The sequence below is a fragment of the Cydia splendana genome, chromosome 8, assembly GCF_910591565.1.
Source record: "Cydia splendana chromosome 8, ilCydSple1.2, whole genome shotgun sequence".
NCBI classification, from domain to species: Eukaryota; Metazoa; Arthropoda; class Insecta; order Lepidoptera; family Tortricidae; genus Cydia; species Cydia splendana.
In genome coordinates this window covers 10,210,152-10,222,845 of record NC_085967.1, presented here as the reverse complement: position 1 = coordinate 10,222,845, position 12,694 = coordinate 10,210,152, and the positions used below count along the sequence as shown (strand labels likewise).

Sequence of the window (12,694 nt, the reverse complement as noted above, 5' to 3'; positions counted from 1 at the left end):
ACGTGCGATACCATTTCATACATGAACACTTTGTGCAAGGGCTGATCAATATAAACTACTGCCCAACCGAAGTACAGCTAGCGGATATAATGACAAAGCCTTTAGGTAAAGTGAAGTTCGCTGGACACTGCAAGACACTAATGTGTGGATAGTGCATACTGCAGCCACATGAGCATCCATCAGGAGAAGGTGTTGGAAAGTGCTGGCTGTCTACGCTGTCATTGATATTTGAATTTGTTCTTGTCACATGTTTTCTATTATGATGCATATCTATCAATCGTGTAACACGTAAGAATGTTTTCTCTCTAAATAAAATCATATTAATATTGCATCAATACACTTGTATTATTCTATCACTGCTTTCCACCATCAGTACCGACTCTTCATGCCATTATATTTTTAATTTGCTGTTATTCTCTACAAATCGACACTAAAAGTATCAAAAAATCTAAATATGGAGTTCCGTTTGAGACAGAAGCAAAACAATTTTGTCTTTGACTTATTGTGTGTAATTGAATTATTCTGTGATTTTGAAAGCTAGATAATTCAACTACCAATTTATTATCGAATTATATTTTTACTCACAAAGACAACACAGAAATTCAATCTCAAATGTAAAGTTTCGAACAATTTCCATACATTGAAGACATCACTCAAAATTCCTCTTCAAGTCAGATGCCCGCTGGGGCTGCACCGAAGCACACGTATACTTCTTCAAATGAAAATGACAGCTTGATTTGCTTGCTTTTGACAATTATATTGACATTAAATCATATACGCACACGCACAATAGGGTACATAAATATCAGCTCACGTCTCATTTAAATGTGATTTGCTGTTATTTACGGGTCATAATGGTTGAAAACCGCAGTAAACTATCTTAAAACAGTCGAATTTAAGTATTATGTTCCTTCAAAACTCGCTTAAAATGAAAAAAGTTTAAAGACTCATCTTTACCGATTGGGATTAATTTTCATTATGCTGGTATTCATTTGCGTCATTTTAAAAACGTATTTGACTTCTGTACGTCAATGAATTTTGATGACATTTGTAATCTTGTATTATATTATAGAACTTTTATCTTAAAATATTGCCTATTAACACGAAGCGTTATGTAATTCGTATAAGTAATAACTGAAAGTCTTGTACCTAGATCTGTAATATCATGGATTGCGACGAATAAATGATTATGATTATGCCGTTCGTTCGTGTGTACGTGCTGTTCTCTGAAAATCTTTAAGAAAAAATAACGGCACCAGCACTAAGTACTAGCGAGTTTTTGCGGCTTTGGAGACCGAGATGAAGCTTACAGGCCAATAGCGCTGTGGCCTGGATATTGTTATGTATACCTGTGTATCGAATGTTTGATAAATTTACTATAAAAAGCAATGTTTTATTTCGATTAGGTCTACATTTTGTGCATATTGCATATCTGATGTATTTTCGTACTAAACTTGAAACTTTCGTTGAAACTAAATAAAATAATTATTCCAAATGTACAGTCACCTGCAATTTATGTTACACAACGCAGGCCGCAAAAATATCTGACACGATCTTATTTGTAGAACCATAAGAGCATGTCACATATTTTTGCGGCCTTCGAAGAGTATGTACCGTCATTATCACCAACTATGCCCGCTTTAAAAAAAAACACGAATTTCTCAAAAAAAAAATCATATCATATGATGTTTTTTTTGTTCAGCACGTCCATTTTGATCAAACGCATCAGTTTATTTGACGAAAAATTTTTTTATCGTGTTTTTACCCATTTTTTTGCGTTTTAGAGGGCGGGCAAAGATATCCGGGGTTTTCGACAACATTGCCCACGTCAATTTGGTATTCAAATACAGCTAGTATGATGATGATGTCTCAGGATCACTTAAAGGTTTTGGGCAATCCTACCATTCCCTGTTAATAACTTAGCGATAAGTGTAAAAACTTTTAAATAAATTTGCTGGGCAATGTTGCCTACCCGTTTTTGCCCATTTCCAATAAGGCTCGCCTAAGCATTTTACAAAGGCTAGGGTTGTCACTTTTGAGAAAATCTGTTACAATAGTTTAATGGCCAAAAATATGATTTTTGCTGTGTTTTCCATTCGTTAACGGGATAAAACATCTAAATAAAGGATAATAAGACAAATTAAATACAGTATATATTTATAAACTTATTTTAGTGTACAAACATAACCTTATTTTACTTGCGAAGTTGGGTAAATTAGATGAAAGTGACAACCCTAATCCGTTTTTGGTGGTGGGCAATGTTGGTATGGATGCCAAATTACCGGATTACTTTGCCCACCTTTGATTTTAGTTTAAATCTCAATAGACATAATCTATGCTTCATGTGTTATAACAGAAACCCGGAAATATTTGTCTAAGGGTTCTCAATTTTTTCTACTTGCATTCATTATTTATCAATTTTTTGCCCGCCGAAATATACCCTATATTAGACAACTCGCTCAGAATTCCCAAGTCAAGTTATGCACAAGTTTGGTATATAGTTTTGTCAGAAATACGAGGGGCGTTCAATATATAATGAGAATGAGATGCAAACTCTTTAAATATTAGGAAAGGAAATACTGGCCGGTAAAGCTAATCTACCTAGCTGATTGCCATGAAAAAAAAACTACCTGTTTTTTGTTTAAAAAAAATACAGCGATTTCTTTGCGTTGCTATTGAGTACGTTAGCAAAAATGGAGAAAATTGAACTGCGCGCCGTTATCAAATAGTTGTGTTTGAATTTTTTTTCTACGGACCAAGTCAATTTAGATTTACGGGACACTTTAAGGTCTAATGCTCTTCCGTATTCGTCAGTCGCACGTTGGTGCGCCGAATTTAGACGTGGAAGAACATCGACCATGGATGACCCCCGCTTCGGACGCCCTACTACAGCAGTAACTGAAGAAATTGTGAAAAAAGTCGAAAACTTAGTTTTGGCGGATCGTCGTGTCACGGATCGTTTTATTGCTGAAAATGTAAAGATTTCAACGGGGAGCGTGCATAATATTTTACATGAACGCTTGGGTATGAAAAAGGTATCAGCGCGTTGGGTACCCAGAATGCTTACTGACACGCAAGAACAAACTAGAGTCGAGATTTGTCAAGAAGCTTTGGACCTGATACAGCAAGACCAGGAACTTTTTTTGGCGCGATTTATAACAATGGACGAAACATGGCTCCATCATTACGACCCTGAAACGAAACTGCAGTCTATGACATGGAAAAGGCCATCATCTCCAACTCCGAAGAAACTCAAGGTGGGCCCACCTGCCTGGAAGGTCATGGGCTCTGTTTTTTGGGATGGTAAAGGGGTCGTAATGATTGAGTATCTCAAGCATGGAGCCACTATTACGGGCACTTTATATGCCAAACAAATAGCAACATTGCGCAATGAGATCCGTGAAACACGGCGAGGTAAACTCTCGAAAATTGTGTTGTTCTATCAGGACAATGCACCGGCACACAAGTCCGCCGTTGCAATGGCTGCAATACGTGATGCTGGGTTCGATATCCTTAAGCATCCTCCGTATTCACCAGACCTCGCCCCTAGTGATTTCTACCTATTTCCGAGATTGAAGGAATACCTAAGAGGCAAGAAATTTGAAGACGACGACGCGGTAGTCGCTGCAGTACAAGATTTTTTAAGTACTCAAGATGAAACCTTTTTTAGAAATGGAATTTCAAGTTTAGAAAAAAGATATACTAAGTGTATTATGCTAAAAGGTGACTATGTCGAATAATAAAATAACATTTAATAAAAGTTGTATATAACATACTCATTCTCACTTTTTATTGAACGCCCCTCGTATAACCTATTTTCTACTAAAAACAGCAGGGTGGCCATAACTATTATAATTTTTTCTACATTAACGAATTTGTTTAAAATTGTCGTTTTGGGCAAAGTTTCCCTGGAGGCAAAGTTGGCGCTAATGAAGTAACATATTATTGCAGGTGAGTGTACATAAATGTTTCGGTGATTTTGAGATTATTTTCCAGGTTAGTTTACTAACAATCAAGTTATGCAGATACCGATTTCGTGAACGTATAAGTAGTAAGGTACCGCTATTGTTTAGCGATACCGATTATTTTTCAAGGTAAAACTATACCGGTTGAAATATAAAGATATTAAAATTACAGCAGGGACAACCATTTTTTATAGGTGTACCTAAACCATCATTGGCCGAGCGTTAGCAAAGGTCTCCGATTCAGCTTGGGCAAAAATGCTTTTGTAGGGGAAGCCCGGGTAAAACGCATATGTTAAGGGAAAGTGGCAAAATAAAATATAAGTATCTAATAATTTTAACTCTTTTTACTTTTCATTTGTACGTTGTTTTATAAACCTTGGAAACAGCTATTAAAAAAATAATAACTTATACAATTTCTTCTATTAACACCACTAAAATCAAAAAGTGTCTATTATCCTTTTTGCCCGCAGGGGTCGGGCAAAACGGATATGCCACTAGGGCAAAAAAAATATCTTAAAATGTCACAGTCAGTCTTGGCATTCGTCACAAAAGTAGCTGCATACAACTGCTGATGATATGCTATTTTCATACACCCAATTTTGGCATTGGAGACACTTCTTTATTTTAAGTGTCGTTGCAAGGTAATAAGTGGAATCCGAAACATTTTTGAGGCAGAATTTATAGACTTTCCTTCTTTTTTTACTAATTTTACAGCTCGGCCTAACGATTTTTCTGATCGCGATGCCATATCATGCTTTTTTTTGTAATTTAAAACCACCTGAAAAACACCGGTAATAAAATTGTCTGTAATAATTATCCGTCTTGCCTATATTCGTTTTGCCCATAATGCCATTATTAGATCGATGAACAAAATTCAAATGTTATTTGTAGATTATCCAAAAACTACTATCACAAATTATACTTAAATAAATATGCCATTGAACAAATAAAACTTATAATTATACACTACATGTATAGTAAAAAAGTTGTTGCACAAACTTTTGCGAAAATCGTAACGCTACAGCACAAACTCTTTTTTTTTCTCTTAACAACAAACGAGCGCTTACATTGTTTTGGTCAAACTGCCATGGCGTCACCTGCCGCATGCCAAATAATGGTGTCAAGTGTCAAAGCGCCATCTATTACCCATTTTTAGAAAAACTGATTATTCTTCTTACCCACATTATGCGTATTTTCCGGGCTTCCCCTATGTTCTCCTTTGCAGATCACATTTCTCAACTGATTCTCGTGAAAATTTGTAAGCAGGTTCGATATAACTATTCTGTTTCGCTTTATCCGCCAAAATGGAATTGCCACCCTGCCGAAACTTTATTTATTTAAATTCCCATTGAATGGATTTTGCACCTTATGAAAAACCGTATAGAGTAGTAAATAACATTTTACATCTGACTTAATGACATCTTATTTTATTCGCTTTAATTGTACAAAACGCGTATCTCGACAAAGCAATATTAGGTAGTAAACCAGTCAACAATCAAACGTCACGTGTGACATGAACAGACAAGGAAAGCAAGACTAAATGCATTGGTTCTCTTTCATCTTTCAATGGAACGCTTTTACCCTCAAAGGAGGCTAGTGGTCAATGCTAAACTAAAAGTCCAACCTTAAAAAAACATGATGGGTCACTGACCTGACCCAGTAAAGTGAGGTAGTGTGCGTGAAGTGTGCTTGTGTGTGAAATGGGGTAAATTGACAGAATCTGAAATTTTACCCACCGCTACCGTCGCCTGGCTAAAAAATAACTGCATTCCCGTTGCCAGAGAGGTTTTGGGATTATACTGAGCAACTTTTACTATGGGATCAACCCCGAAATCGCGAAAAAAAATTTACCCTCCCATAGAAAATGGACCAGCCAAAATGTATTGAAACAGTCAAATTTTTTTTTCGTGATTTCGCAGTTGGAGCATAGTAAAACTTGCTCAGTATACTTCCAAAACCTCCCTGGCAACGGGAATGCAGTTATTTTTTTAGCCACCCTATATACAATCAAAAATTAAATCGTAATTCGCAAACTTATCCAATTGCTCTCAATTAAGTATTAGATATAGTTAGTACTAGTTAAGATAAACGTACTGGTGCTCGACGCGGGCCCAGTACATGTCATCTTGAAACTTAAGTCATTGTTAATAGAGGTGACAGCAATGTGTCATCTATTGGGCATTAGCATGTCGAGCACTAGTACGTTTACCTTATGCATCTTTGACAAAGGTTAGTTAGGGCCGCATTGTAACCTACATTATTAGGTAACTGAGGATAGGTACCGTATGTATCTATATAAACATTCTAAAAGATTTAGTTCGCGATTATTAAATTGCATCATAAGAAAAACTTTTACTTTAGTAAAACACAGGCAAGTTTTATCTAGATCGATGTCTTCAGTTGCTTCAAACATTGTGTCAAACTTTTTCATCTTATCTTGGCAAGAAAATTAATTACGTAATTTGGCGATGTCGTTACTTAATATGTAGTTACTTGGATGACAAGTCGTTCGTTCGTGTTTTTAATCAAAGAAATACTGATATCTACATTCTATTCTACATATAGGGTTACATAAAAGACGTAAATACAAAGCGTTTCCGGTGCTGCTAATGACGATCAAATACTTAAAACACATTAACCCAATTTTTCATAATGACGCACGCACGCATGCTGTGCGCTACTTTTTAAACCATTTTAAACACAATTTAATATAATAATATATGTAATTTAAAGTAGGTAGGTACTTAAATGGTATACCTACCTACCTAATGATATAATAAAACATTGTCAGGTTTTTGGTTTGTTAATGTGTGACATTGGTCATTAAGTAAGTATAGAAGACTTGTTTAACATTTATTTTCGAATGTAAATACTTTGCCAATTTTGATAATAAATGTAAAATCTGTTTGGTATTTCTAGAAAATTCGCGAATACGGCTATAGGTTGGCTATAGGAAATTAGCCTAAGTAGGTACCATATAGTTTGGTTGACGTGGTTGAAACTTAGAAGAATTAATGAGACGTCTTTTCTCGGTATCCTCTATTTATATGCAAATTCTCACATCATAACTCACTGTCTAACATGAGCAAATAATTAATAGTTATTAGTCAGTCTTGATGTATTTATTTGATAAATGGTTCTGCAACTATACGGCATTGTTAGTAAACAGTGAATCGTAGTGCTCATCAAGGCGGAGGCGGCGACATTTACCAGCGCAGGCGGCGACGGGCGGAGCGCAGCGCTTTTGTCCCCATTGTTTACCAAACAAACGCCTAACAAGAACCAGTATAAATATGTTCTAAGTAACTAATAAAATCGAAGATCTCTATTACTTTGGTTGACTGAGGCAATTGTTTGGTAAGCGGCCGGAATAAAAGTACAGATAGCCCGTCACCGCGAGAACGCAAAGGCCGGCAACTCGCTCGGTGCGAATGGCCTTGCAATCGCGACAAGTGGACGATTGTATATGAACCACTCAATGATGTTTTCATCATGATTAAAGATAAGCAAAATTAACTGCAGCATATAACAGTTACGAACAATTAACAAAACAATGTGACTTTCGCATCAGCGAACAATTAAGACACACTGAACAGGGACATTAAGCGTAATGAGCCCGGTTAATAGCAGGACCAAACATGGCGAAGGTGTAACGGTCACAATCTACACACGTAGCCACCTTAAAATGTTATTACACTCCCGAATATACCATATACTAATTATGCCTATGTGTATCCTCTTTACAGACATGTACCTGTTTGGCGATCCTCTAAACCGGCAAACATTCCGAGGCTCGTTTGTGACGGCCTGGGGGGCGGAGGAGGGGGAGGGACCCAAGGGCAATCACACGCGGGAGGGAGCCATGCGGCAAGCCCTGCACGATCTCTACCGGAATTCTGAGCTTCGGTCCTGTTTTGTGTCTGCGGATGTACTTGCTTTGGACAGGTAATTATAATGATGTAACTACCATGTATTAGTTATGTACTTTCGTTGTAAAGTTCAATAAAGCTAATGTTATGGGTCCATTTTGACTAGTGACATGGAGATCACATAGTAGTATCTCTACATTCGACTAGTCTGAGTGGCAGTTTTCTTACTTTACAAAAGTGTACATACGTTAGCCATGTCATGACCTAACATTCTTACAAGTCGAATAGGTCCCTAATGAAAATTAACATTTCGATTAATAATTCATAATTCTTTATTGCAACCATACTATGTATATTGGTACTTACCGGTCTATTTAAGTTAACACGTAGCATGGTCAATTTCGTAATATCACAAGCCTTAATCTGTCAAAAAACAAAGTCGAATACCATTCCCGAGTTTCATAAGACCTCAGCACGAGTTAGTTATTTGCCACCAGCACTGTAAAATTGCGGTCGTGTCTGGCGAGCCTAATACTTGCAGCAAAATCTGAAAGTTGTTTTGTCACATCACAGCTACGATAAATGGCATGAGCTAATAGTCACTGATTAATTTTCCGGTGAACGGAACGGAAAAACTTTTTGTTTGTCATTATTGAAATAAGGCGTTACATAAGGTGTTTAGCGCCGGTATCGGCACTCGATCGTTTCGAATGCACCAACATCGATATGGTAGCTTATAGAGAAAGTTCACTTTCTTGTGATCTCGGCTAGGTCGGAGCGTGCTACACTGTTGTAAATTGTAAACAAGCAAAAGGACGTATTAACTTGAAACTGTGCTTAATAACCGCGAAGTTTTCTAAAGAAACGTTATTACTATGATTATTTAATATTGCTGCGTTTATTAGACAATGTTAATAGACGGTTTAAACCTGATTTCTCTCAATTAATCGACCTGCGGCGCCAACGTGATAAGTTAGTCATGTCATGTTTTTTCACGCAATCATTAATTTGTGTATAATTGCATATTCAAAAGTTTAATTAAAAATAAAACCAATTTAACCAACGACCTCAACCTCAACCAAAATATACATAAAATGCTATCACTTCGTCAGGATACCTATGTAATAGTAGGTACCTATAGTGGTACCTATGTAATGTAGCTATAGTGGTACGTGGTACCTATGTATGTCATGTACCTAAGCAGAATTTTATTAGTAGAGCTTTCTATTTGCATATTGTGTCATGTTAGCGGGCGTGTACATACATAATTGTTATGAATTATGAGATTACCGCGTTGTAAAAGATTAATGTGTAGACCTGTCTACGTAATCAATAGGCAATCAATAGTAATGGATTGGTAAGTATTAAGTACATTACACTCATGTCAATAAAAAGTTAGGTAGTAGAGACGTGGTAGGCACCGTCCCCTATTAACGGGTCGTTCTCTCATTTCGTGCAAATCGGTGATGTTCTCTCGATTTGTAAATTTTCTTTTAAATGGTAAATTTTTGGGTTTTCATGCATTGTGGATTCATTTATTGACACTTTTATGCTAAAGGCACCTTCGTAACCTTATTACTTTTCATTTAATAAGACTGGTGGTAATGAACTACGCGCTGGTAATGAAATGGGCATGGATGGTAATTTTATCAGTGGACGGTAATGAAACAAACTTATGAAATCGCAATAAAAAAACTTTATTTAACGAAAATTAACACCATTAATATAATTAACAACATTAAAATCACGTGTCTCAAGCGCTGTGCAGACGATCAAGCCGACTTAACAAATATTCCGGCTTGACATTCGCGACTTATGATTTACCACCTAGCTTGTAGCGATTGTCAAGCACAATTTACGTAATTGAAGACGTATTTCGTATTGTTTATTTATTTAATGTTTACACAGCACTACATCAGTCTTATCACCAACACACTGAGAAACTACATACTTTAATTTAAAATTAACATCCAAATACACTCGACTGCCAATCCATCCACCGCAGCTCCATAAACTCGCAAAATCTCAAGCAAGGGTTATATTTCTAATGTCCGGTACAAAAAGTCTTACAAGCCTCTCTACTAGTTCAAGGCAGTCAGAGTCTCCACGAAAAGCCCAACAAGCTAAAAGTAGTAGGCTTAAGTTGTGCCTCACCTCCAAAAACATGAAGCCCAGGGTTCCTAAAAGAAATATTTTTTGGTAATACATCCTAAGGAAATTCTTTTGGACCTTTTCCAATAGTAGAATGTACGTTGACTCGTAAGGGATCCAGGCTATCCAGGACGCCTCCAACTTGCTTCTGACCAGAACATTGTAAAAAACTTTTATGGGGCAAGGGAAATGGAATTCTCTGACGTTGCGAGTGACAAAGCCTTATCTACTGAATCTACAGTGGCAAGTGCTTTGATGTGGTCGTGAAATGTTAGCCGCGTATCGAATATGACTGCAAGATCCTTTACTGAGACGACTCTTGTTATTACAAGAGTCTATTGACCCAAGAGTCTATTGGCTCAGGTCCAAGAAAATATTGAGCATGTGTAGGAAATAGGGCTCGATTAAAACTACACACTTGACACTTAGCCGCATTGAAAGTCAGTTTGTTATCCCGACTCCATTGGAACAGAGATGAAACATCCTCCTGCAGCAACTTACAATCCTCCTCCTTCTTAACTCAATATACCAATTTAAGATCGTCGGCGTAGAGTAGACAACGAGCGTTATGGATAACCGAGAGCAGGTCATTGACCATTATTCCAAATAGGAAAGGCCCCAAGATTGAATCTTGGCTGTCACCAGAACGAGTATGGTACGGATCTGGTACGAAGTGGCCATGCTGGTCGTTGCGTACTGCGGTTGATCACGCAGATAACTGGCAAAAATGTTAAGCAAATGTGGATTGAACCCAATAGCGTCTAGTTTGTGTAGGAATACATAGTTATCCATACGATTGAAGGCTTTTCGGAAATCATAATACAGGACGTCTACCAGGATACCCAAATCCAGATGCTCTGAGATGGTGTAAACCAAGGTCAGGTTAGTTTCCACAGACCGTTTCGCTCTGAAACCATGCGGAGTGTTGCACAGGAATAATGGTTTCACTTGTTTCGACAACGTGCCATGGAGTATGGACTCAAACAGCTTTGCTAAAGCTGAACGAAAAGAATACCTTGACTTTGGGATCGGTCTTACCCGTGAAATCTTCCAATGGTGAGGATATGTACTTGTGGAGAGTATGTACCAGATTAAGCATGAAGTGTATTGGACCATTCTAATGCTCTAAACACCCCTTTAAGATATATGCAGGTACCTACGTAGTCTGGACCAACAGCATAGAAGCCCGAAAAACTTACTTTTGCGTTAAGACCCCTTATGCAGGTACCTAAGTAGTCTGGACCAACAGCATAGAAGCCCGAAAAACTTACTTTGGTGTTAAGACCCCTTACATTTTGGTGAATTAGATCCAGTGAAGGTTTCGAATCAGGATTCCGAACTAAGTATTACTGGTTGGTTTTTGTCTGACTCCCATTGACGTTGGATTTACGAAATGACCACGATTATCGGGCTACATAGTTGGAAATAAACAGGATTCATACATTGTCGAGGGTACTCCTATTTTGAAAGTCTTGGAGTCTCCTTTGAGCTTAAGTTCGTCGACAGTGCACCATGAATAACAGCAGATATGCCCGTATGTCCTCCGATTGTCAAGCTATATTCCACAGATGGATGAACTTGCGATGCTCCATCGCCCTGAGAGGTTTACACCGTTTTTTACTGCTGGTATCAGTTTTCTGAGATTTATCACGCACGGGTTGGGAATTGTCGCTTTTGACAGCGGAGGCACTATTATTACTTATCGGCCTGTGTTTATGTTCATGTAGTTTCTGCCTTTTATTCCAAACATTTGCCCCGTTCTCTACCTTATCGTCGACAGGTACCTGATGATTCCAATTCCAACTCACTTAGTCTCTTAGTAACGTGTCAAATTTCTCAGCACAGTCCTTGAGTGCGGTCTGGTATTATATGTAGAGCGGCAGGTTATGTTAATCTACTGCGCTCTAGTTAGATCCATAAATCACCAGTTGGGCTCCCCTATATATTATTACATACAGTTTTAAATGCTTATACCAACATACTATTTATAATAACTCAACCCTCTTTCCATTAAATGCACTGCCTCTAATACATTATCATTACCTTCTAAATTCGTTCATTACCTTCCCTGGCAAAATTGGAAGGAAAAGAAATGAATGAAACAGATATGAATGAAATTTTGGAAGTTTTCGTCGCCTAGGTCGGTTGATATCAGACCTTGATTTCGCAGAATAAGCCACCCGAAAGGCAACCCTAAAACACATCAATTAGGTATAATGTTAATAATGTACAATTGGTACTTACTGTATAATAAATCACTAGATGGCGATGAAGATTTATCTGAACCACACTCCTTCCCGACACGAGAGAACGTAGGTATTTTCGTCAAAAGTAACATACGGACGACCGCTGTGGTAGCACGCGGCCAACTGACTAGAGATGGGTAACTCAGGAGTGATAGATAAAAAAGATATATATCTTTCTCGTTTCATGAATCACTCTTCTTGTCTTTACGAATCCGAATGTATCAGTATATCCGTACCGCTCACTCCCTCGGTAACGATTTACTAAAGCGAAAGCGATGATTCGGTCGCGCGTCGACCGAATTAACACGAACGAGCGACAGCGGTCGTTCAGGCGGATTCGGACGCGTCATTCGCTATTCCGCGGGAACGAGAAGTAGATAGTATAGTATTTCTCGCTCGCGCAGGATGCAATGCAAATTGCAATGATGAGTTATTAATTCGGTTAATGAGTTAAATTGCATTG

At 37.7% G+C, this 12,694-nt stretch overlaps 1 protein-coding gene across 1 annotated transcript in view; it reads left to right on the top strand.

Moving 5' to 3' along the window:
- Positions 1–12,694, top strand: part of LOC134792824 (atrial natriuretic peptide-converting enzyme) — a 59,484-nt gene that overhangs the window by 26,439 nt on the left and 20,351 nt on the right. The window contains exon 3 of the mRNA XM_063764215.1: positions 7,712–7,910. Coding sequence (XP_063620285.1) covers positions 7,712–7,910 — 199 coding nt within the window. The remainder of the gene's footprint in view (positions 1–7,711; positions 7,911–12,694) is intronic.